This window comes from Acomys russatus, chromosome 11, assembly GCF_903995435.1.
Source record: "Acomys russatus chromosome 11, mAcoRus1.1, whole genome shotgun sequence".
In the NCBI taxonomy this organism is placed as follows: domain Eukaryota; kingdom Metazoa; phylum Chordata; class Mammalia; order Rodentia; family Muridae; genus Acomys; species Acomys russatus.
The window spans coordinates 46755698-46783229 of record NC_067147.1 but is presented as its reverse complement, the minus strand read 5'-3'; the positions used below and the strand labels follow the sequence as shown (position 1 = coordinate 46783229).

Sequence of the window (27532 nt, the reverse complement as noted above, 5' to 3'; positions counted from 1 at the left end):
ACTAAAACATTTCCTACCACTCTTAAGTTGACCGAGACAGAAAAACCACCAATGGAAGTTGTTGCAGAGACAGGTCACAGAGCTTTCGGGACCCTGAAGTCATGGTAAGGACCTGCTTATGAGCTAGATGGCACACAGGCCCTTACATAACTGTCCTACTAACGGCAGGCCTCTGACAGAAGTCCTGCTCTAAAAGAGCTTGTTTAAATTTTTCATCAGACACCTTTATAAAAAATTGAAACAGAGTATGTATTCTCGAGGTAGAGGAACAGCTTGATAAAAAAACGAGCCAAGGGCTTGCAATTATTTCGGAATCCATCTTTGTGGGACTGTACATTTCCAATGCCTAAAATACCAACCAAGCACTGGCTTCTAAAGGGGGGCGGGGGGGGGTGGTGGGAAACAGTGACTTCTTCCTGGACGGTGCCATGGTGTTTACACACATTAGGTGGTATTTCTCGTTATTAAAAAACTTCTGTCTCAAAGGATGGCAGTGGTGCCCGGTCTGGGATATTCATTTTCATACCATGAGAGGCCCTTTGTTTCTTTTCCAAGGTGACTAGGTTGGGAGGTGACTAGAGCTTCACCAATTACAGGCTGCAGGTCCATCTATTCATCCTCAGTTGCTGCACTGCGGGAGGTCCCAGGCCCGGGCTCCTGCATCCTCCCTGACATTTAAATCTAGAGCAGCAGTCACTCCGGAAAAAGGATGCCTCCTTTCAAGGAGCAGATGAGAGCACCGGGCGGGCGCTATTTAAACTTAAATATTAGGATCCTGCCAACCCCCAATACTAAACGTTTTAGTCCTCGAGGGTTTTCAAGGCAAGGAGGGAAGAAGGCATGTGCGTTTCAGATGGCGAGAGCCTGCCGGGAGTACAGATGGGGATTTTATGGCTTGTCGAATGCTTTTCTATTTTAATGAAGAGAATAAATTACACGAGCAGTGTGATTTCACTCCCTACCCCATGTGCTACAGGAATGAAATCAAAGTAGCCCTCTGTCCCAGGCTCCCCTCTCTCTCTGTGCTGTGCAGTTTAGTCCAAGCCTAATGGTGAGCCCTCAAGAGCATCAGACTGGCTCTAAGGTGGGACGGGAAAAATCTCTAACTCGAATGTCAAATGCGGACAGAAGACACAGTATACTGTGGTTATCATAAGTTCAGGGGCAGAACCCGCCCTTTCCTACAGCAGTCTATAGGCACAGAGGAGGCCTGCATGTATATAGAAATATAAAGAAGGTTTGGTTAATATCCTGTTACCCCCATGGAGGCTGATAGGAGACACAGACAGCTCCTCTGACCGTGAGAATGTCCTAGGATATAACGGTTTCAGCCATGACCTTTATCGATCATTCTTATGAAGTTGACATTAGAGTCTTTAACATTTTTTTTGTATGTATGAATGTGTAGTATATGGGTGTGCAGGTTCGTATGTGCGCATGCACATATGTGGAGGTTGGAGTTTCACGCTAGGTATCTTCAATCTCTCTCTCTGTTTTTACCATTTCATTTGTTTATTGAGACGGGCTAACTCACGGAATCTGGCACTCAGTAACTGGCTGGACAAGCTAGGCAGCAAACTCGAGAGAGCCTATGGTCTCCACCTCCATCTCCTTGTAGGAGTGCTGGGATTATAGATTCATGCCTGTGCATCCAGAGTGTATAAGCAGGTTCTAGGGATTGAACTCAGGTCATCAGCTTTCCATGTTCACCTCCTGAGCCAAGTCACAGGCTTGCATGTACTTCTGAGGTGTGTGTGTGTGTGTGTATGTATGTATGTATGTATGTATGTGTATATATATATATATATATTTTTTTTTTCTTTTTTTTTAAGACAGGGTTTCTCTGTGTAGCCTTGGCTGTCCTGGAACCTGATCTTTAGACCAGGCTGGCCTCGAACTCACTGAGTTCCACCTGCCTCTGCCTCCTGAGTGCTGGGATTAAAGGCGATGCATTGTCACCGCCCCGCCTGAATTATTCTTAATATCTCTCATAGAAATAGCCAGATGTAAAGATTCTCCCACAATGCATCTTTCTGACTTATCACATCTCAGAGTGAACACTCAGGCCCTAAGCAAAGTTACAACCCTTGGTGGATGCTTCTAATGAAGGAGAGACTTGATAAGAGGTGGGGAAGGAGAGCTTTAAGGGACCAAGATGTCCTGCGATGTGTTCTGAGGGTGGGCTTGTCGAAGTCCGTCAATCGCACATTTAGAAGCAGTGAATTTGAGAGTGTGTATGTTACCCTTCAATTAAAAAAACAAAAGTCTCCACATCAATAATACAAATCGAAGGACAGCCTTGGTCTAGGCCTTCTGGACATGGAACTGTAAGCCAAGCAAATATAGAAAAGGAGCCCACCTCTGGCTGAATGAATGCCACATGAGAGCTAAGAGACCTTAATGGCACATTTCCTAAGATACTGTGATTTACTCTGATGAGGTGAAAGTACATATTGCTGTGATGTGATCAGCATAGCAGTAGGCTGCAAGTGAAAGTGCCTATCTAGGCGTTCCCACCACCGTCTTCTCTGTCTTCTCCATAGTGCCGCAAGGGACAGGGGACTTCCCCTCACACCTGAAGCTCATGGCCTAGCTGTGGCCTACCTCGAAAAGACGAAGGCAAGAAATTCTGCTTTCCAAAGAATATGCATTTGCCGTCTTTAGGACAAATGAACATTTGGCTACAATTATATGAAATATACAATTATTGTAATTAAAATAATTTATTTGAAATTTCAGATGTCACCCCAGTATCTTATAATCACTCCATCCACAGGATTTCCTCCTCAACATAACAATGTACTGCAATATGTGGTAATTATCAATATTAAAAATGAACTCTACAGGCCTAGAGAGATAGCTCAGCAGATAAAGTATCCACTGTGCAAGCATGAGAATCTGAGTTTAAATCCTCAGAGCCCATGTAAAGCTGGGTGTGGTCATGTGCATCTGTATCTCCAGTGCTGTGATAGGTAGATGATAGGCAGAAGGATCCCCAGAAGTTGTAGGGCCAGCAAGCCTGGCACGGGCAGTGGGGAGCAATCAAGACACCCTGGCTCAAGCAAGGTGGAAGCAAAAATCGGCACACAATGCTGTCATCTGGCCTCCACATACATGCTGTGGTAGCATGCACATACCTGTACTCTCCTATAACACACACGTACACAGGCACACACACACACACACACACACACACACACACACACACTGAGAATTTTCTCTCATTTTAGTTCACTATGACTCTCCCAATTAAATGTTTTTACCAGGTCACATATCTACTTGTCAATTTCTGGAAGAACTAATAGCTACAAATAACACTGATACACAGCTTTCATGTTAATAGACTTAAGTCATGGAGAGACACAAGCGTACACATAGAAAAAAAAGAAAGCACACAACATGAAAAATTGGTAAACAAATCAACCTCTGAAGTCTAGGTCACAGCATTCCTTACTGCTGATTAGGACCTTAATGGTGTATATTACTCTAACTTTTTTTTGTTGTTGTTAAAACACTAGGTATACTTGCTTTAAAATGTCTTACAGATCTACTGGGCATATATTAATATTTTGGCTAGAATCCTTAAAGCCCAGCTTCTTGATATAGATTTTCGGAATGCTCAGTGAGTTTCACAGGAGCTCCGTTTAGTGAGGATGGTGACTTCTCAGAGCGCTGGCTATCTCTCATGCACTCACGCCCATTTTTGCTAAGAGACTCATAAGGGGATCCTGCCTACTGAATCACTTTTCTAAGACTTATCCTGCCATTTCACTTGCGTCAGCTTTGGGAAATTAAACAATCATGCTAAAAGAAGTGTTAACTGGTGTGCATGGCGGCACACAGCTTTAACCCCAGCTCTCAGGAGGCAACGGTAGGTGGATCTTTGTGAGTTCCAGATTCGCCTGGTCTATACAGCAAGGCCTCAGTCCAGCCAGGCTCACATAGTGAGACCCTGTTTCAAAAAGAAGAAAAAGAGGAGGAGGGGAGAAAGGGGAAGAAGAAAAAGAAGAAGAGGAAGAAGGTGAAAAGGAAGAGGAAGAAGGAGAACAAGGAGAAGAAAGAGGAAGAGGAGGCAGAGGAGGAGGAGGAGGAAGAAGGAGAAGAGGAGAAAAGGAAGAGGAAGAGGAAGAGAAAAGAAGAAGAGGAGAGAGAATGAGAAGAAGGCGAAGGAGGAAGAAGGGGAACAAGGAGAAGAAAGAAGAGAATGAGGAAGAAGAGGAGGAAGAAGAGGAGGAAAAAGAGGAGGAGGAGGAAGGTGGAGAGGAGGAGGAGGGTCACATTAAAAAGTTGTACAGCCTGTGATATGTTGAGGCTGCCTCCATGACGGCTGCCTTCAAAAAAAGGGAACCAAGAACCCAGTTGCTTGCCCTGGTACATGCCTGCCATACGCCCTCTCTTGACTTCCTCTACTGACTGTATTAATCATAAACACCGCCTCTGTCTTCTCCCCTTTGTCTAACTCCCTTAAAGAGCCCACCAGTTCCCTAATGACTACACACGTTTCGTTTCTCTTTGAATCCCCAGGGCACATAAAGCTCTGCCTCGCTGAAATGCTGTCGAGTCAAAACAGCATGTGTTTCATAGTAGCTTCATCACTGCAGATTCTCCATTTATGTCCTTGTCGTTCCTGCTTGTTTTTGTCAAAATAATTCCCTATAATTTATTAGTTTCTAAAGACCCCATCCCTAAAATTTAGTCCCCCAAGGAGCCAATCGTTTATCTATTAACTATGTATATATACATAAAAAAATCAGCCTTCAAAAACCGTAATGCATGACATAATCTGTTCCTCACTGGTATCCAACTGATACCAAAACATGTCCATCTGTTCCAGTGACTACTCCTGTGATATAGGCGGCCAGGGGTGGGAGCGGAAACAAAAACGGGAGGAAGAACAGAAGCCCAGTAACAAGAGAAAGGGAGAAACGTGTAATGCGTATGGCTGGCCCTTAATAAATTATTTAGACAAATCATTTCCACAAATGAGAAAAAAAAAAAACCCGGGAGAAATTACAACAGAAAATGAGGTGATGAGGCACTTTGGATGGAGCAGAGCTTTCACACAGGCAGGTAACTGTGCTGGCAAACGGTCCTGTCTAGCTACAAAGGCGTGTTTGTCCATATCAAATATAAGCTAAGCCTAAGCTTTAAGGAGAGAGGGTAAAACCCACATGCAAAAACAGAAACACGTTTCATGCAAAAGTAGACTCAATGGGCTCGCAATTGCCTTGTCCCCCAAACAATTGGGTTCTCGGCCCCCTTTATTGAAAGCACCCCTCATGAAGGCTACGCACCCTCAAGATATCACAGGCTGTACAACTGCACAGGAAATATTATTTTCAGTTCTGTGGATCACATAATGGCTTGCGGGGGGGGGGGGGAGTGCCAGGGAGGGATGAAAGGTCTTGTGACTATGTCTAAAGATATAAGAAATGTTCAACTTGGAGAGGCAATGGCACCCATATGTTACTGCCTTCAGCTATGCAAATAGCAGCATACGGGTGGATACAACGAAATACTTGGCTTCGTCTTAAATAAGAGCAAGTTTTAACAATGACTTTCTCAGAGGTGGATGTGTTGGACAGAGTAGGACATGTCCACTCGCAGAAAATTCATATGCAGACTGATGAAAGATTTCCCTGAGCCTTTGTCAAGGAGAGGCCCTGGCTGAGTGACCCTGAACTTCCCTCCCTCTTCTACCATTCCTTGACTCCAGTGTCTGGGGATTTTCCATGCAACTCTGTCCTTCACAGCAGATGCATTTGCCCTTTGAATGAATCCTGTACAATCCTACGCTATCACCCTTTCCCCACATAAATGAAACTATTCACTCACTCACTCACTCATTCTGATGAAGCAACTTGAACAATTGGTTTTAACCTGTAGTCCATGAAAACCATCATGAATACATTAACTCAAATCGGACTGATGCCTTCCCTGGAGATTTGAAACCCAGTGTTCACTACAAGAGGGACTGAAACCATGTTTGTTGTCTCAGTGATGTGAACATTATCTGCTTTCACATGTGACAATGAGGTCACAGGAGACAGTAGTGGTCCCAGCATAACACTTCTGAATTGGACAGCAGTCAGCACTCTCTAGGTAGGATGTGAGAAAGCGAAGTCGAGTTACATTAAAAAGTCTTGACCACTTGGGATTTGATAATCTATCAAGGGGGTTTACCCCTGACATGTAATTCTGGAAAAAAGAGAAAACAAAACAGAACAATCAAAACAAATTTAAATTTACTCACCCCTCCTCTCCCTAATAATTAAATGTGAAAGTGTCAAGGAGCCTGTCTCTTTGAATCAAATACTCATTGATTGGAAGAGGGTTATCAGCCAGGCCTTGTAAGGGTTTTGGAGGTTTAAGTGGACTTCCTGTAGCTAAAGTGTGGTGGGGGCAGTAGGAAAATCAAAGTTCGAAGGAGAGGGAGAGGGCGTCAGGGTAAAAATGTTTGTGTATAAAAGACCCAGAGATGGTAGAAAGTTTAGGAAGAAACAATATTCAGTGGTGACAATAGGAATTTGAAAATAGGAATTTGAAAAAAAACGTGAGCTTGACTCCCTCAGGGATGGGACAATAGCCTGTGGTCACAGACAGGAGGGGAGGCGGTCACAGAGGCAGAGCTAAAAGGATGCGGAGAGGGCAGGTGGGCAGTGCAATTGCCACTGGGCTTTGTCGCTCATTCCCACGTGTCTGGCAGGTCTGGCCTTCTTGCTTTCCACGCTTTCCTTTGCCTGCCACCAATCCCAAGCCCAAATACTACTAAATGGAAAATGTCCAGAAACAAACATCCCATACTCTGTAAATAGTGAGCAGTTCTGAGCAGTGTGATGAGATCTCAGGCTGCCCCTCCCTCCCACCCCACTCCAGATGAGGACCATGCCTGGTGGCTGCCTAGCTGGAGGTGAGAGCCATCCCCTGTGGTTCAGTTTACCTGCCATCATCACCATGCCCTTCTCAGGTGTCATGCCAATTATGCTGTTTGCTCTCACAATGTTAGTGTTTAGGGAGCCCTTGTTTTAATTAAAAATGGCTCCAAAGTGCAAGGGTAGGGATGCTGACACATTTAGGTTGTGCAATTCTATTTCATTTACCATTGGTTGTGAATCTTACCTAAACCGTGGGTTAAATGTTAACATAGGTATGCATGTATCAGAACAGTACCGTGTACATATGGGTTTACATATGGGTTTACATACCGTGTACATATCTGTGGTTTTGGCCATCCCCTGGGGATCTTGGAATGTCCCTTTCCCATATAAGGGGGATTGCTATATGCTCTTGGGAGGATGGTATGGCCATTGCAGTTTCTTCACAAACTTATCCATCATGGGAAAGTTAGTCCAGGAGTCTATAACGCTGCCTCTTCTGTCATCAGTGGAGTCAGGCAGTTCCATCATTTATTCACTCAACCTGACCAGGCTTTGGAAAGGACATGGCCCTGCCCAATGGGTGTGTAGTACAACAGGAGACTGTGGCCCATTGGAGCTGGTTAAGGACTCTGGGACCAGTGTGCCTCGCTCTTCAGTGTTAGGCTGGTAAGGAAAAAGGTTCATGTCACACTATGGAGCCTTGCCAAGATTCAAAATGAAGACCGGACTTTTTCATTTAGGCATCTTCTCAGAAAACTATAACTCCTTAAAAAGAATGTGTTAAGTTTCCTGAGAAATACAAGCAGTTGTAGAGTGGCTAAGATGAAGATGATTACTAACAGATGTGGAAAATCCATTTCAGACGCTGGGATTATAGATGGATAGTAAGACCTGGAAAAGTGAACACACAGAGGGCAGGGGAAGGAGGGGCTGCAGCAAAGCAGACAGGGCAAGCTTCAAGGATGTGGCAGGTGGGGGTATCCAAACCATTAGTGGATGTGTGGACATGAGGCCATTAGTGATAAGTTTTGCTTCAGAATCCATCCTCGACCATCAGCAAAATATCAATAGGAAAGTGGAGGCAGAGGCCCACAGCTTAAGAAAAGATGAAATGGTATCGTCCTAGGTTGTAGTTTTTTTTTTTTCCAGTGACAAAATATAGCATCTGTTAAGGACATAGGAAAGGAGAAGGAAGAAGAAGGAGAGGAAGAAAAGGATGAGGAGGATGAAGAGGTTGAGGAGGAAGTGAACTGGATACATCTTTGTACATTAGTGACATAGAATGCTATACGTCCATTAATGATTTGGAGAAATGCATTTACTGAAATGAGTGTATGTTCAAAAATTCTGTTCAAGAAACAGGCTGAGTAGAAACAGAACACCAGATGCCAGTGATGCCACACCTCCAGTCATTTGAGTCAGGGAGGGAGGATGAAGAAAAGAGAAGGGAAAGAGCTTGCACAGGGACACATTGACATTATACACTTGACATATAAGCCTGAGGACCTGAGTTTCACCCTGGGACACACATTTTAAAATGCCAGGAATACCAGTGAATGCTTACAATCCCAGCGCTGGGAGGCTGTGAATGGAGAACCTCTGGGGTTCACTGGCCACCAAGTCTAGTTCACTCATCAAGCCTCAGGCCAATGAGAAACCCTGTCTCAAAAAACAAAAACAAAAACAAAACAAAACAAAAAAACAAACCAAGGTGGACAATACCTGAGAACAACATCTCAGTTGACTTTGGGTCTCCATGTGTATGTGTGGGTGCACACGTGTGGCACACACACAAGCACACGTGTATACACAAGTCGCATTGAAAATAATTACCAGCCATGTTTGTGTTATTTCTCCATTGGCTACCTGTTACGTGGTAGAACACTCTCACAAATCATAACGAATTGAGCAGCAAACAAAAATAGTCCAACAGGTATTAGAGACTGTTACACATTCCACAGAAATTTTCTTTGACTGACAGTTATTGTTTAGCAAGGAACCTCGTCTGCCTGAAGGTTGCATATGTCTTTTGAATGGTCTCTGGAAACCGCATATGAGATTCGATCTCTGAAGCTTCACTGAGAATCGATAGAACTAATCTGGTGCTGGTGCATTTCCCGCAAGTGGATTTTACTCTGAATCTGGCAGCAGTAGCCACAGGGAGGCTCTCAGAAGGAGCCCCACAGTAAAACCTTTAAGGTCCGCATAAGGCAAGGGGCCTTGGGACTATTCACCCAGCTTGAGGAGGTACCTCTGATAAAGGCTAGTACTGTGTAGAAGGAGCAACAGCAGTGCTGGGTGTCATGAAAAGCCAAGAACGTCTTTTGATCCAGAGTGGACATCTCCACAAGTCCATACTGCTTCTATTGTTTAAACTGCCCTATATGGGCCAGGCACTGGTTGGACATTCCCTCGATCTCTGCTCTATCTTTATCCCTGCACATCTTGTAGGCAGGGTAAATTTTGGGTGGAAGCTTTTGTGGGTGGATTGGCATTCCCCTCACTCCATTAGGAGTCCTGTCTGGTTAGAGGGTATCCTCTTCAGTCTCCAGGACCCCTGCTACTAGGAGTCTCAGCTACAGTCACCCCCATATCCTCCCAGGAGCCTACCCTGTTGTTGGTCACCAGCTTGTCTCAGAGATGCCCCCACCATGGTTTCTCTTCTTTCTGCAAGCCCTTTCTCCTTCCACCTCTGCCCCCGACCCTGTATCATTCTCCCCACATCTGCTCCTCAACCTAATTTCCCTCAGTGCTCCCTCTCCTATCCTGTTCCCTCTCTTCAACCTCTTCCACTGTTTATTCTATTTCTCCTGAGTTAGAGTCAAACATCCTCCCTAGGGTCCTCCTTGTTACTTAAGATTCTTTGGATCTGAGAATTGTAGTATGGTTACCCTGTACTATATGGCTAATATCTGCTTATAAGTGAGTCCATACTCTGTGTGTCTTTCTGGGTCTGGGTTACCTCACTCAGGATGATCTTTTCTAGTTACGTCCATTTGCCTGCCAATTTCACCTGAGATTTACACCGAGGGAGAGAGCCAACCCCTGACACTATTAATGATGTTCTGCTCTGCTTGCAGAGGGGAGCCTAGCATAGCAGTTGTCTGAGAGGCTCCACCTAGCAATGGATCAAAACAGAATCTGAGACTCACAACTAAACACTGGGCAGAATGCCGGGGTGGGGGGAGGAAGGAGAGAAGGACCTGGAGGGGACAGGAACCCCACAAGAAGACCAACAGAATCAACTAACCTGGGCCCCCGGGGGGGGGGTCTTGCAAAGTCTACCAACCAAGGACGACATATGGACTGGACCTAGGCTCCCTACATATATGTACCCAATATGTGGGGAGCAGGGGTGGTATCTGACAAGGACTCTGTTGCGTGCTTTTTTTATCACTTCCACCTGGTAGAGCTGACTTGCCAGGCCAGTGAGAACAAAGACGTGCTCCATCCTGATGTGACTTGATGTGTTAGCACACCCTGTGGGCGGGTTGGTGGTGGATGGCTCCCCTTGTCTGAGGGGTAAAGGAAGGAGTGCAGGAGGAAGAGGGAGAGAGGGGCCTACAATTGGGATACAAATCAAACTAAAGAATTGATTTTTTAAAAAACTGTCCTATTTGGAATGGTCCCCCAAACAGCAACATACACATGCTCTTCCCAGTTACTGTTTATTGGCCTCCTGTTCTTATTCGCATCAGCAAATGCACTTTCCCACTTTGATAGATAACCTCCACTAAATATGCTCAGTAGAAAACAAGGTCTCATCTCTTTGATGCTCATCAGGATTTAAAAAAAAAAAAAAAAAAAAAAAGCAAGTAGTGGTACGTGGGAGGATTAGCATTTGGTGAGTCACCACCTTGTGCTGGCCACTTTAGGTTCAATTTATTTAGTTTCCCTAACATTTCTTCATGGTAGGCATTAGGGTGGCTGAGGCCACAGAGGCTAGAAAGGTTTATTTAGTTCTTGACCTCAGATGCCTCGGAGAGGGAGGGACAGGGGTGAGTTTTAATTCCAGACCTAGGTCCACAGGCCCTTCCCTGGCCCTTCTTCTCATCCCACAGAGCCTCCAAAAACCACTTTTCTTATTATTACAAAGATTCTCAGTAGCACTAGGGAGAAAAACCCAAAACAAAACAAACAGCAACAAAACCCAGGGCAGATTAAGCTGTCTGAACAGGCAGAGCGCTGATCGTATTAATAATTTAGGTCCCACTAAAGCTGAAAGGAAGCTTCGGGGAAACAGGTCAGAGCCGAGAATGCCAAATGGACTTAAGAGTACTCTCCTTGTCTCTGGCACAGCCAAATCCCGACTAATCCACCAGAAAGGAAATACAAACAGAGGGCCTATCGCATACCATGCAGATGAGAGAGCGCCTGTCACACACCAGGCAGATGTCCGCATCCTTAGTCCATCATCCACAAAATGCACTGGGCTATCCTGTATAAAATCTTATTATCAGTCTCTAAAGACCAGGCCCTTTCACAGGAAGCCTGACAGTGACAGAGCCCTGGGCTAGCACACCTGGCGGTGAGAGGAAGTCATGCTGTGTTTGTGGCAGGATTGGGGGGGGGGGGGTTGGGGGGGACGACGACACTGAAGACCGTGGCTGCCATTGGCTAGGTGCTATCACAGTCAGCAGGGAATCAAGACACACACACACACACTCTCTCTCACACACACACAGCACAAACACGTATGCATGCACACACGCACATGTACACACACTTTTTTGTAGTTCGTGGGATCAAACCCAGGGCCTTGTGCGTGGTGAGCAAGTGTTCTGCCACTGAACTACATCTCTAGACCCAAACACATTTTGTTTTCAAACACATTTTTAAAAAAGGTATTCTGATCCAGGATCCAATTTCAGACAAGACAAGGCACATTCAGAGCCCTTTGAAGAGAGTAGCTGAGCGGAACTAAGGGAGATTATCTGGATCACCAGTTCTCCAGTAATAAAGACAAAGTGACTATGTGAACCTCATCAGCCCAGGATCCCGGCACTAACACATTAGCGCTATTTAGAATAAATGTGCATAACAGACACATTTGCTTTCTGATAGTAGAGGGGGACTCCAGCTGAGCCAGCATGGTAAGCAGGGGTCCTTAATAAAGGTCATGCTTCAAAGGACAGATATTAATTACACTCTGCAATTTTCAACATCGATATGGTTATCTTCCTGTTACTGAAGCGCAGGCAACTATAACACACCCACAGTGTTACTGAATCAGCTTGTGGTGGCTGGACCGCTGTAATTGGGGACAGCAGGCCAGGTCCTCACAGAGAGGGACGGAGCTGTGCATGGTGAGGATGCTTGGTGACTTCAGAAGCCATGCTCGCTTCTAGCACATTCCATCTCCTCAACTCCGACCCAGTAAGTGGCCAAAAGGAGGAAGGACAGAAATTGAGGAATTTATTAAGAACAACACGATTTCTTCAAAGTTATGGATCTAATCATAGTGTCGCATTGATCCAGAAGTCCACAGTTCTAGCTTCAACTCGATTTTTTTTTTTTTTTTTTTTTTTTTTTGTACCTGATTCAAATCATTATGTGCTTTTGCAATAATGCTCAATGTCCCTTTTGCAACTGCAGATTGAAAACCTAAAGCTCACGCCATGGACCATTACTTAAAAAGCACCTTTTAAGCTTTCTACTGTATAATGAGTGTCGCTGATGCTAAGAGGCATACAAAGGACACAAACCTGATTAGAAAATAAAACACGCAACAACCAAAGTGAATGATTTCTCCAGGCATAAAGCCTCCTATGTCTGTGAAGATCTTGGCACTAGAGTGGTGTAATGGAGCTTGGAGCTATACCCTGCACTCTCATGGCCATAGGTTTGAGCTCTGCCTTTTCTTTTCTTTTCTTTTCTTTTCTTTTTTTTTTTCTGTCTATCACTGGTAAACTCTGTTTCCAAGCCTCAGTTTTTCTTTTCTTTCTCCTCCATTGACAAAATGGGACCAGCTCCAGCATTCTCAGAAGATGTATTCAAGCATTAATGGAAACAACAGCTGTCAGTCATATTACTGTAAATCAACCCTAACATTTGCTAGTGTGTTTTCTAAGATTTCAAACTGAGTTTTCTAGTAAAGCCTAGAAACATTTAATTTTGAGTACTTTACATTTACTGTTTTAACTAATCTCCTCCCTCAAATTAAACTTTGTGTCCACTGTTCTCACAGTCAAGGGGAAACTAAGACCATTGATAAGGCCCAGGAGGTGTGTGTGTGTGTGTGTGTGTGTGTGTGTGTGTGTGTGTGTGCGCGCGCGCGCGCGCATGCGCATGTGCGTGTGTGTATGTGTGAATGTGCACGCTCAAGTGCATGGATACTCACGTGTGCATGTGGGCACACTGAAAATCAGGAACAACTCTGGCAAACCCCTGTGGGATTCAGTTCTAACATTCTGTCATCATGTCAAATAGCTTTCTGATGTTGATGTTAGCTTCTTACCTTTATTCATCAAGTTTTGATTTCTGCTCTCTGAAAAATTACCTGTTTTAAGTAAAAGCCACTAAAAGATCATTCCATAGTCTTCTCATCAGCACCCACATGGCAGCTCACAACTGTCTGTAACTCCAAGATCTGACACCCTCACACAGACACACATGCAGGCAAAACACCAATGCGCATACAATAAAAACAAATAACTCATGAAAAGAACTGAAAGAAGGCAATCGGTTACACAAAACAATTTTACTCTTCTTCAAAAGCAAAGCATTTTAGGGATATACTGTACATATAGTTTATTATCATTGATAGGAATACGGCCTACTTAAGGTAAGACAAAAATCCGTGAAGCAAAAATGATTTGAAGTTGAGTCAACTTGTCACCCTTCGCTCATAGTGTCTCAATCTGCCATATCCTTCCAGGAGGAGAAGATAAAAGGCAAGTGGGGTCTCATGTGAGGGTCCCCAGCATGGTACCCTGTGACTCAGTACTCAGATAAGGGGCTCCTAAGAGTGATTGGGCCACTGGAGGTACAGGATGGCGGGGAAAGGCACCCCTTTACACCAAGGAGTTAGGCCACATTGGGTAATATGTTAGAACTTTCTTTCTTTCTTTCTTTCTGTTTTTCGAGACAGGGTTTCTTTGTGTAGCCTTGGCTATGCTGGACTTGCTTTGTAGACCAGGCTAGCCTCGAACTCACAGCAATTGACCTGTGTCTGCCTCCCGAGTGCTGGGATTAAAGTTGTGCACCACCACGCCCGGCTATATGCTAGAACTTTCTAAAGCCCAATTTTCCTAATCAGGAAGTTATAAACTTTGTAGTCAGGAGAAGTCACCACATTGATTCACTTCACATGATCAACAGAGTATCCAAACCTTTTAGATCAATGTCTTAGGGATCAATTAATTAAAAAAAAAGGGGGGGGGGACGAAGGAGATTCTGCCCCACACATTCTTGCTGAGTTCTCTATAATAAAAATCATGAGTGCATGGTGAAAGACTATGTCCAGGTGTCTGACTCTGTTCTTCTGTTGGGTTTAAGGTGAAAGAGAACCACCAGCCTAGGTGGCCATGATGAAAGTGTGTCACTCTGAGCAGGTGCATGGCATGATAGTTTGCTGTGTGGGATGGGAAACCTTGTAGACTGTGATGACTGATTTTTGTCAACTCGACACAGACCTAGACATATCTGGGATGAGGGATTCTTAATTGAGAAAATGTTTCAATAAGATTGATCTACAGTGTAGTCTGTGAGGCATTGTCTTAATTAGTGATTGATGTGGGAGGGCCCAGACTATTGTGGGTGGTGCCACCTGGGGGAGCAAGCCAGTAAGCAGCATCCCTCCGTGGCCTCTGCTTCAGTTCCTGCCTCCAGGTTCCTGCCTCCAGGTTCCTGCCCTGACTTCCCTCCCATAAGACCTGAGGGTTGTAAGAAGAAATAAACCTTTTCTTTCCTGAGTTGCTTTTGACCATGCAGCTACAGACACTTCACTAAAAAAGAAGCCCTAGAGCACAATAACTTAGAAACCTGGCAGAAAGAATAGGGCTGATGAAAACAGCCATTGGATTACTATGAGTTTTGGAGGGAGGCATGGTACACTGGTCAGCTACTCCCCCTTCAGTTCCCAGCGAGTACAAAAGTGTTACATTATGTCTATAGTGCCCATTGTACAGAGTGTCAAAAACTAGTAAGTAATGACTCCTATATGTCTATATATGCATGTGTACACACACACGCACACACACACTCACGTACACACATGCACAAACACACATATGCATGACATATCTTATAGACAATAAAGGGTCACACAGCCCAAGGAGCTACCTTTTTCCAAGTTAATACTTCAACATTTCTGGTTCAATTTGTAAAAAGAAGGTCACTTGTTCAGGGAGTCATTTGCCTGTGAACATGGTTCTTTAAAAAAAAAGGTTTTTTTTTGAAGCCGGGTGCAGTGGTGCCCACCTGTAATCCCAGCACTTGACAGGCAGAGGCAGGCAGATCTCTGTGAGTTTGAGACCAGCCTGGTCTACAAAGTGAGTCCAGGACAGCCAAGGCTTCACAGAGAAACCACTTCTCAAACAAACAAACAAACAAACAAAACCCCCAAAACAATTTTTAATTACTCTTATTTATTTCTGTGTTTGGGGGTGGGGATCCAAAGCACATGTGTAGGTCACAGGAGTCAGGTTTCTCTTTTTTGGGGGGACCAGGTGGGTCCCAAGGATTGAACTCAAGTTCTCAGGCTTGGAACCAAGTGCCTTTACCTGCTGAGCCATCTTGTTAGTCCCTGTGCATATGGTTCTAGAGCATTCTTCAATATCTATGTAGGTGATGATGCAGAAACCAAGAAACTAATTAAGTATGGTGCTAATGAATGCAAAGTGTAGTTAACGTTGGAGTCGTTGAGAGCAGTTCTCAGAAGGATGGACTTAATTCCCCAAGGGTTGAGAGAAATTGTCCAAAGATATAAACTTGTAGGAGTCAAACGCTATGTGGGGGTCAATAATGTCTTTGTAAAATTTCATTCATCAGTCAGTTCCGTGAAAAATACCAACTGCTTGTGAATGGTCAAAAGTATTCTCGAACTTTCTTTTGCTTCCTCCGCCTTCTCTTTGGCTGTAGCTGTTCCAATCCGTGTGAGAGCACGTGACACGAAAGGAAGCTGGGAACCTTGCTAAGTAACTTCCCAGATTCCAGGAAGCTGGCAAGATGAGCTGCTTTACGTGTCTCTGCTAAAACGTAAATATCCCTTTTGATCAATATGGGGAACTGACACCCAAAGAGGTGGCTTTCCAGATCTCGTCACCAATCAATAGCAGCTTCCCAGTGACATCATCCGGCCTCTGTCATAGTCTGTGATGCTCACTCCCAGCCCCACACCTTTCTCTATACCACCAGTTTACCTGCCTTATGGATGTCTTTGGCTTCTTAAAGTTAACCATGCTTTCAGACTTTCCTCAACTATGTGGACTTATTTATCTGTGTGTGTGTGTGTGTGTGTGTGTGTGTGTGTGTGTGTGTGTGTGCATGCGTGCGCAAGTGTGTGCATGTGTTCATATGTGAGAGTATGAGCGCATGTGTGACATGGAGCATTATGGAGGTCAGAGAACAACCACAGGTATTGGCCCCCTCCTTTCACCTTGCTTGAGTCATGGTCTCTTGTTCCCCCACTGCATATGCCATGCTAGTTGACCTGAATTGCTGGGATTCTTGTTTCTGCCTTCCATCCCTTTATGGAAGTGCTAGCTATGTTCTGGGGGGATAAAACCTCAGCTCCTCCCTCTTGTGAGGCAAGCGCTTTGCCCACTGAACCATCTCCCTTGCCCTGTGTAGACTTCTCACAAAACTCTACTTCACTAGGATAAAATATTACTGTTTGTAGAGTTGAAGTTGCAAGGGTCTATAGAGACATCTCTACGTGATGGCATATGTGTCAAAATTCCTACCTTCAGATGATATAGGGTTCTTATTTTAAAGGGTTATTTTTTGGTATATGAGTGTTCCATTTTTCATGCACAGAGGAGGGAATCAGATTAATGGTTGTGAGCCAACATGTGGTTACTGGGAATTGAACTCAGGACCTCCAGACAAGCAGCCAGTGCTCTTAACTGCTGAACCATCTCTCTAGCCCCCAAATTTCTCCCTTCAGAACCTAGAATACTCTAGACTATCTTCCTTCCTACTGGCCCCGTATGCCCTCCCTTATTTTTTACTATGTGGTCCACAGACATGAAAGGAGTGCCGTATATGTGTGAAATGCAAGTGGTAGTCTTTGTCCCATCACAATACTTAGAAGGATACTGGTGATTAAGAAAATAGTAGGCCCTGGTTGCAGTGGTACACGCCTTTAATCCCAGCACTCGGGAGGCAGAGGCAGGCGTATCACTGTGAGGTCGAGGCCAGCAGGGTCTTAAAAAAAAGAAAGAAAGAAAGAAAGAAAGAAAGAAAGAAAGAAAAAGAAGAAAGAAAAAAGAAGAAAAGAAAAGAAAAGAAAGAAAGAAAGAAAGAAAGAAAGAAAGAAAGAAAAGAAAAGAGAAAAGAAAGAAAGGAAAGAAAGAAAGAAAAAGGAAAGAAAAGAAAACAGTAGGCTAGGAACTGCCCATCTTACAGACAGCTCCCGTCCTATGTATGGTGCTTTGGTTCTCTAACAGGCCAGCATCTTCAAAGAATCAGACAGGGTCTAGATAAAACCCTGACTGGGTGGTAAAGATTCCAAGTGGATTTCCACTGCTTTGTCTCTTTTAATTTATGCAGACCAGAAGAACACCAATTTGGGCAGATCCATAGGGAGCCATTGGTTTTCAAGCCTTCTCTCTCTATATACAAATGCTTCCTTAGAATAAAGTTAGGATAACATCACAGTGTATACAGGCATTCCCCTCAAGTGTTGAATCTCTACATCAACCTCTATATATAAACACTTTTCAGTAACTGGATTCCACATAAAAACTGTTTTAGATGCATAACTACAATGTCTGAAGTGCAGTTGTTTATACAATTTTAGGCTTCTGCATTCAAACATAAATGACTAACAAAAATTCCAGCTCCTAAATCATTCAACTTTTAGTATCTCAAAAAAGAATCTTTTTTTTTTTTCTTGATGTAATGTTCACCTTGGACACCCATTAATAAAGATGCTAAGAAAACCTGAGCAAGGGACTGAGAATTGGTACAGACACAGGCAAGCTGTAAAAGGAGCCCAAGAAGTGTTGACCTCTGAACACGTGGGGCCCAAGCTGTTCTTATATCACAGATACAAACATGAAGACTAGGAAGGATGGAAAAAGGCCCCCAGCACATGAGAAATCCACAAAAATACTTCTGTTTGTTTGCTTATAATCATTTATCTATCTATGTAAATTAAGGCAAGCTTTATCTAAATGGGGGAAGGGGAGGTCCCTATGAGTTCCTCCTTTGTAGTACCAAACCCAAGGTCTCACTATGTAGGTGGTTGCCCTGGAGCTCACTACAGCCACTAGGGTGACTTTTCTCTCAGAGCTCTGCCTTGCTCTGCCTCTTGAGGGCTGGCGTTAAAGGACTAGGCAACCATATCCCACTGATGAAGTTTTATTACATGAATATATAGATGCAGGTAAAATGTGATAGGATCAAAACACACCAGGGCTGATGCTGAACTCTCTGCTTTTTCTCTAAGAAAATTTATGAAAAGTGAACTTTTCTTTTTTGTATGTTCAGATTACAGAAAACAAAACACATAAATTATAGATGTACCATCTTGTAAAATGAAAAATGATCATACAAAAAATCATGGGCCTGAAGGGTAAGAAAAAAAAAAGTTATCAACAACTGCTGTAGGACCCAGAAGAGCTACGATAACACAGGCCTGGCAAGACACACGCACTGGTGTAATATTGTCATAAACATCATGTGGGTAACCAACCACTTTTTGATTGGACTTAAATCCCATTCCACAGGAAACAATCTGTACCTGGCGGCATTGTTGAGCCAAGAATATGGAGCTAAAGAAGTCGTAGGTCTTAGGGAGAACCTACTAGCATTATTCTAAGTGGGCATACTATTAAAATTACTCCTAATGCCTTGTTATGCCAATAGGTACTCATCAGAGGTACCTCTTTCTTTTCTTTCTTTTTTCTTTTTTTCTTTTTTCAGTAGATTAACACAAAGACCCAAAACTGGCAAGGTGCAGGGAATAAGAGACAGCAGATTGCTCAGCCCAAAATGAGCCATTTATGTTGTACCCCCTAAGACTCAGAGACCATTGGGGCGGGGGGTGGGGGGGGAAGCGAGCAGAAAGACTCTAAGAGGCCAAAAGCAGTGAATGAAATACAAGGAAATGGTGTGCTCAGGTCATACAGGGCAGCTATGCATGTGAACCCACAGTGGTTATTATAGGATTCACGGGGCATGTGCAAGCTCAAGCCAAACCCAATCCTGCATGGAGAAGGCCCCACACCTAGCCAAGGAGCTATTGGTGACTGATGGCTACTGGAGGGGAGAGTCAATTTCTTTAAGAGGGTTGCCACTGGTAGGTCGACCACACCCCAGTGGTCCTATGACAGTACGGGCAGCACTGATTGGACTTGATGGGTAGAAAAAAACGCCACAATGTTGGGTGGATGGGGAGGGTAGCTAAGCAATAAACTGGGGGAGAGGGTGGATATGTTCAAAACTCAAATTTCCAAAGAACTAATAAAAAGTAACTCAAAAGCTAAAAGTAACTATGGTAGGGAGGGACCTAAGCCTCTTATTTTAAATAGCACATTAATAACTGCGTCATTTCTATCTAATATGATTTCGCACTGCTCGTCATGCCAAGCGATCAATAGCAAAAGAATGCATAGTGTTTGTCAATGAACAGATGAGAGAAAATTATGGAAGAAAAACCACAGAATGATTGTCAGAGTAATGTGGGAAAGTAGCCTTCTGGCTGACAAGTTTTATTCAAATGCCTTCTGTACCCCTACAGATAATGGTACCATAGTCAAGGGCAAAGGTTTGCAAGTTTCCTATGTGTGAGTTAAGCACTTTTCTGTGCTCTGCAATGCTGCAGCAAGGTGCTCCTCAGGAGCTGATCTGTGGGGTTCTGGAAGTTAATTGGTAGAATTCCTGAAGGTGCAGGACGCAAGTCATTTTATTTATTCTTCTGATCCTCTGCTCATTCTCAAGAGCAGCAACAGCCAATGCTATGCAGTTCTTTGTGCCAACCTGCCCTGCACTGACTCTCCCTGTGGCCTACGACTAAACACACAGACACGCTACAATGGCAGACATCTTGCATAGGAAGAGGTACAGAACCTCACACGACCTTACCCTCCAGTCTCTGCTCATAACCATTACGCAGGACCGACTGCCTTTACCCACCCACTCAGCCCTCCATCTGTTCATCGACCCCATCTTCTGATGCAGCAAGATTCAGCTCATTTATACCAATTACCATGGCCTAGATGAACTAGACATGAAAGTACATCACCACAGCTCAACATACCAAGGACAGTGACAGAGAACAGGCTCCCCAGAGACTCACGATCTTCCAAGGGTCTGAAAGATCACATCCCATAAAAGCCTGGCCCGCCGCACGAATGCACAGCCTGGCATCTTATGACATAAATACCTGGGTGAGTAGCTATGAGGAAAACTGCAACATGTCAAGACACATGAAAGATCACAGTAAGAGCCACAGCCAGAATTCACGTATTCTGAAGACTGCTCTCAGCCCTTTATAGCTCTGACCTGAAACAAGATGTTTATGGCCACCACTGACTAGTCACCAGACATTAGGCAATTCTTTTATAAAAAAAAAAAAAAAAAAAAAAAAGCCACAGAGAAGAGAGATGACGCAATAGCCTTTTGGCGTCCCTCTGGCATAGTAGCAGGCACACACCCACTCCTGAGATGTCGTTACACCGGGGTATCTTTGAAGTTCTGATGTGGGTAATTTTTATTTGTAGCATTCAAAAACAATGTTAAGGACACAGAACTTGGGGCTCAGATGGCTCAGCAGTTATGAGCACTGGATGTTCTTCCATAGGGCCCTGATTGGATTCTCAGCAACTATATGGTGGCTCCCAACTTCTTGTAACTCCAGTTCCAGGGAACCCCGAGGCCGCCTTTTGCCTTCAGGTGTGGTATGTATACATACAAACATACATACATACATACAGGTAAAACATCCACACACTTCAAAATTAACATTGAAAAACAAAACCTTAAACTACACTACACAGAGGATATGGAAGAAAGAAGAAAGACCCACCACAATACCGAATCACTCTGAAAAGCCAATTGTATGAATTGAGATTTCTGGTATAAGCAATAAACCCTTGTTTACAAAACTTTTTGAAAGAAGTCCACTTATAATTTTTTTTAAATTTTTCTTTTTTGTGTTTGTGTGTGTTCACATGGGTGCTCATGCATGCAGATATGTGAGTATAGAGGCCAGAGGTCAACCTTTGGTGTCATTTCCGAGGAATGACAGTCTTTTGTTCTGTGGCCTGGAATGGACCTTCAGCTAGTCAGTGAGCCCTAGAAATCTGCCTGTCCCTCACCCCTACCCCAGCACAAGGATCACAGGTGCACACTAGCACGCCCACCTTCTTTTATGTGGGTGTTTGGGATCAAACTCAGGCCATTGCACTAATACAGTAGACACTTTACCCATGGAGCCATCTCCCCTCCCAGCCCCATGAGTCTATTGTATAGAGAGCAATACCAGAATAGATGCCATGTGCCACCCATGTGGCAGCGTGTCAAGAGTGCTGGGCAGCTCAGGGATGGAGCTTCATGAGCTCCCGCTGTGGGAACTTCAGAAATCAGTCTCTTCAGCTGCAATATGGCAGAGCTAATACCACCCCCTGACAGATTCCTGTGAACGTTAAATGAGCCTCCAACTCGCGAGGCAATGCACGGCACTCGGTCAGCAAAAGAGGCCTGGGAGAAAAGACTGGAGTCCAGGAAACATGATTTCTTCATCTCTCCCTTTTGAGCCGGGAACTTGGCAGCTCCCCTAGAATTTGATTTCTTCTCACTTCCCACCTACAAACCGCTGCCAAGCTCTACTGCATCTTCCCTTAAATATCTCTCATAGGCCACGCCCCCCCTCTGTTGGCAGATCCCTGCCTTCCTCCAGTTTGGGCTCCAGGCATCTCCTTCCTGGATCACCATGCGAGCTTCTGACTGCTCTGCTGCTGTCTACAACACTGACAAGCAACGCATTGCTCCGGAACAGGCATCCTGCCACCTTTGGAGCAGGAGACTGGCCAATCAATCCCTGTAGGACGGCACCCGCAGGTCTTCTTGGTCTGGTCCCTTCTGACTTTTCCTGCCATATACTCAGACCTCCCTTCCCCCAAAGCCTTCTGAAAATACTGTCTGCTTTCTGTGTAGCCCAGTGGTTTCTCCTGCAGTCACCATTTTGGTCATGTTGGTCCTGTCATTCCTCCCTTCTCTACCCTTGCCTTATGCTCCAAGGGTCAGAGCCTTCTCGGAACCCATTCTAATCAACTGAAGTGGTGGTGATGCTTCTGTACAGGCTCTTGACCATGGGGGGAGGCAGATTTATCTGTCTTCGCTTCTCTTGGGCGTTATCACACTGCTACCACTATTTGCTTAACTTTGTATCCAACATCTGACGCCAAACCTGATTGGTAGAGCCTCACTCCATACATGATTGTTGACTGAACATATGAATGTGAGAATGAAACAAGGAGGATTTATTTCTGCTTCACTATTGGCTGTTCAAATTCAGTATCAGCAGTCAGAAATGATGTAGTACTCACAAAATTGAATTACTCACAGGATTTCCAGTTTATTCCAGTTGCCAGTGCTGTGTTAGTTACACACAGAGACACGATGCCTCCATAGTACCTGAGAATGGGGTTTCTTCAGGTGACCTTCAGGGAGTTTTGTTTTGTTTACCAGATAATGTAAATATAAACAAGAAGATAAACATACATCTAAAGACAACCTACTGCATAAATCAGATTTAATTTTTATAATATTTCTCAGTGCAGAAACGCACAAATAGCTCATGAGGACACGCTGGGCAAGCAGAGATCATGGATACATGAATAGTAGCAGCAAGGAGCATGCGGAAACTGCACAGGCACGGACAGAAGAGATCTCTTGCCTCCCTGGGTCCATAGCAGATTGTGCTATCTACTGACACACACCCATGGGCTGGTGACATAGTTTCTCTCTGCAGGCTGCCAAGAACAGAGACCTAGCATCACCTCATCAGGGCACTGTGCCCACCTTGGCTTGCATTCCTCTGCTGAAAACCTAAGTAGCCCACTAGGAGAGAAGTGGGTGGAGGGGACAGAACTGTGACAGAAAGATGCATGGAGAGCCAGGTGTGGTAGCATGCGCCTGTAATCTCAGCACTCCGGGAGGCAGAGGCAGGCGGATCTCTGTGAGGTCAATGCCAGCCTGGTCTACAAAGTCAGTCCAGGATAGCCAAGGCTACACAGAGAAACCTTGCCTTGAAGAAAAAAAAAGGTTCATGCAGAAGTATGGGATGAACGGTCTGTCTTTAAGCCAATATCCACTGAAGCCTTGTGTGTACCCCTCTTTAAACAGAATAAGGGGCCTAGATAGATCTCAGCTGAATACTGTGCACTGAATATGTGCAGGGTTCTGGGGTCCATCTCCAGTTGCCCCCTACCTTCAACCCCAATAGAGGCTTTAAGGACTTAATAGATGCATTTCTTCTTTAGCCCACTTAAGACTACTTAAGTTACGCAAAAAAAAAAATCTTTATTACAATTCAGCTAATTACAAATTCATTAGCACTTTTTGGTTTCTGTGTGGGGTGGGGGTGCAGTCTATGCTGCCAGTTAGCATATCTAAGACAAAAGGAATGTGCAGCTAACTGGGCTTCAAGAAACCTGGTGGAATGTTGGTCTGACATTCCTAAGCAATCTGATTAGATTATATATCCCATGGCGTTTGCTGCTGTGTCAGGTAGTCAAGACAGGGTCATCTTGGGCTTACTTAAACCCAAGCTGCAGGATTGCCACGGACCACAGGGCTCCATCTTATAAGTCAGAGGCTCTTTTATGTAACAGCAGCGTAGCCACGTCCTAAGCTTTTTGCAGATGGGGCTGTCTGAGAGTGTTCACTATTACTTTTATGGAAATAGATCCTAGGGAGGTAATTCATGAGCCGAACTATCCCTACATATACTCAACAAAGCAATATCTGCAAGCAGGTTTTTCTTCTATTGGCGCAACTTCTGTCCTATGGAGTTAAGTAGCCCATGGGGCCTGAGTAGGACTCTAGGCAAAGGTTCAGGAGAGGCTCAAAGCCAAACAATTGAGGGGACAAGAGTTACATTTGGATGTAAAGTGGGCAGGGAGTGCACTTTCAAAGTAGCTGAACCTTAACTCCACACATTAAGGGCCGTTCATGATAAAAAAAAAAAAAAAAAAAAAAAAAAAACTGACCACAGGGACTATCTTCCACAGCACATTGTCCTTCAGGTCATAACACATCTGTGATGCTGGGACAGTGTCATTCCCGAGCCACTCTCTGCAGCTCCTCTTTGAGAGGCCTGAGAACAATGTGTCTATATCAGTTGGTCTGTCCACAATGGCGACATTGACGCTGTGCTATGTGGCCCTCCGGTTGCTAAGAGATTTACATTGGGCGGATTGTCACACTTCTAACAGAGCATTCTGGTCCACAGAGCTTACTCTGCAGCCCAGTGAGTCCTGAAGCAACTCCACCTTATCCTTCCTGCATGGCTTCCTAGTCAAACAGGGGCCTAGGTCAGTCATTGTTGCTATACAGGTCCTGCCATCAACCTTCAGGATGACACTGAATCTGTGCCATATATATATATATATATATATATATATATATATATATATATATATATATATATACACACACACATACATACACACATCCCTGTACCCTCGTGTCACGGAAGCCAGTTTAGCATCAAGGATTGGAGGCAGAGATACTTGGCAAGAGGCCATCCATAGTGACCTTCTCCTAGCCTAACCTCATAGAATAAAACAAGGACCAGAGCCTAGCAAACCATGCTCCCTTCTTCACTCTGATATACAAGGTTTTGAAAAACAGCCACTGCAGAATTCCTTACCCCAGGTTTGAACTTTTATGAAAATAGATCCAAGGAGTTTATTTACAAGAACACCCAAAGGGAAAGCTTACACATGCACCATCTTGCCGCAAAACCACCCCAGCCCTCCCAACTCTATCTCCTTCGGGCTGATTTGTCGCAGTAGGCAGTAGGCAGAGGGCCTACTCCTGTGGAGCCTAACCCTGAAGGCACCTGGGAAGGTACCCCCAGATTACCACCTCTCTCTTGAAGAAAGGTAGATTCAATGGATGGCATTTGCATGTCATTTGCAAAGCAGACAGATCAAGGCTGAGAAGTATTTGAAGAGCCTTTTCCCCTTGGGGTATTCACACAAAGGCACATCAAAATGCTTTATGACCGGCTTCCATATCCAGATCACCGGGATTTTAGTCAAATTTTATTAATTGCCATGCAGGGAAAGTCCTTTGGAGCATCACAGGGCGGCCAGTCCCCAGGAGTCATCTTAAAGGGCAAAGCTATCAAATAGTAAGAACTCTATAGCTGCAATGAAATACCACTGGCCTAGACTCTCTCTCTCCTGTGTCTCCTCCCAGTCCTGGACATCAGAACAGGGGTACACAGTGCCCCATCAGGATTTTGATCTCAGGCCATCAGTGTTGAAGGCTGCAGGGCTCTCTTTTCCACCCCCATGTCACAGGAATTCTTGCATTTAGGACCACTATCACCCAGCAGGTAAGAAGCAAACCTCTGCGGTGGTTTCAGCACAGGTTTAACACACACACACACACACACACACACACACACACAAAGTTATTCCTAGGAGCTGATTTCCACTGCAGAACCCCAGCTGAAAAAAAAAAAAAAAGCCACCTAAAGATGAGAGGCCCAAGGGCAGCAAGAAGGCAGAGCAGGGAGCCAGCTTGAGGTCACAAAGCTGCCCAAACATGCACACATGTGACACACTTCCAACACAAAGCGGCTTTTCCGCACAACGGACCCTCTACGGAAGTACAAAGGCAGGCTCTCCCGGCTCTCCCGCAAGCCCAAGTCACCTGCAGTCTATTTAACCTTGACCCAGCTGCAAAGAAAGTAACTTTAACTCCTTAGCAACACCCTTGTGTGCTGTGCAAACATGCCGGTGCCTTGGTAAAGTGAGGCACACCTTCCGCAGAGCCCTGCAATCACCCCCAAGGAGAAAGCATTCCCTGTCCCAAACCCAGCCTGTCACCAGGCTTTACCCGCAGCCCCCATCTCTACTTCCAATTTACAACTCTATGCTGCACGTGAAAACAGCCCTCCATGCTTGTCAAAGACATCCGAGGAGATTTCATACACAAAGATGAGAGGCCACGGCACACATAGCTACCTTTTTCTTGCGATCCCGGGACCGTTTGCGGTGTTTCCTTTTTTTCTCGGTCTCTTCTTCAGCATTGATTTCTAAATCCCTGTTTTTCTTTAACTGGGAGGCGGCATGAGCCATAATGCATTGAAAAAGACCCTGTCAAGCGCTCAGAGCTTTCTCGGAAAAGGTGATCTCCTTGGGTACCTCTAATCAGTCGTAGAGCAGCATAGACCTCTCAGGAGAGGAGCCTGGGCTGAAAGGCAGGGAAGCATCCAAGAAGCAAAGAGGCAGAGATGCCGGGGAAACTGCAGCTTTCAAAACCCACCACAGCAGGGGCCGGATTTCATCCTACACTTTGCTGTGCCTTCCCCTCTCCCGGAGAGGGCAGCCATCCTGATACAGAGGCTGTAGTGGAGGCAGCTGGGACCGGAGGAGCTGTGTTATGGCCGCATCCCCTGCCACCAGCTGGAAGTGTCTAAGTGATTCCTCCGAAGGGGGAACGCTGCAAAGGGTGGCTCTTGTGAAGAGGCAGGATCCGGAGACACCACACATGCGGCAGGCAGCCGAAAGCCAGCACTAATCCTGAAAGAACGACTCCAAAATCCCCCACAAAAAGAGAAAGGGCTGCAATTTATCCATCAGCCTAGATCCGCACCCGAGTGAAAATTAACCCGTCAGAGAACCGAGCAGCTTGAGTTCAACTGCTGAGGGTGGCAAAATATATAAAATAAATCAGCCACATTTTTCCCTGGGAGATGCTGACTGCATTTTCAGGCAAACAATGCATGCATTGCTGGTCTTGACAGGGCATCTTTTATACCCAGTTAGTCCTGATGCGTTTTGTGGAGAGGACTACAGAAGGGTCTGTTGTCTTTTTAAAACAACATGCTCATGACAACACATTATCCAGAAAGGCGTGAGGCCACTGTTGTGAGGGACAGATGCCCAATTCAGAGGTTCCCCAGGACTCTCCTCTCATGTGGTATGAGGGGCAGGGGACAAGGCAGCGGGGCTGTCATCAGTGTTTTCAGAGTGGCTTTCATGCTAGTGTTCATTGTAATCACGTTACTATTTGTACCACCTGAGTCCTCGGTGACTGCAGCCTCTGAATATTCATTATGTGAAGAGGAGCAGCAGCATGGCTCAGAGATGCCGGTGTCTTCCAGGAGCATGTACTGGAAGAGATCTCCTAAGGAGGGAATCTCTCTCTCTCTCTCTCTCTCTCTCTCTCTCTCTCTCTCTCTCTCTCTCTCACACACACACACACACACACACACACACACACACACACCCCAACTCTGACACTGA

General features: G+C 44.9%; 1 protein-coding gene across 1 annotated transcript in view; it reads right to left on the bottom strand.

Annotated features, from left to right (window-relative positions):
* Ank3 (ankyrin 3) overlaps positions 1-27331 on the bottom strand; it is a 307445-nt gene extending 280114 nt beyond the window's left edge. The window contains exon 1 of the mRNA XM_051153191.1: positions 26249-27331. Coding sequence (XP_051009148.1) covers positions 26249-26362 — 114 coding nt within the window. The 5' untranslated portion in view covers positions 26363-27331. The remainder of the gene's footprint in view (positions 1-26248) is intronic.
* Between the last annotated feature and the right edge of the window lie 201 nt (positions 27332-27532).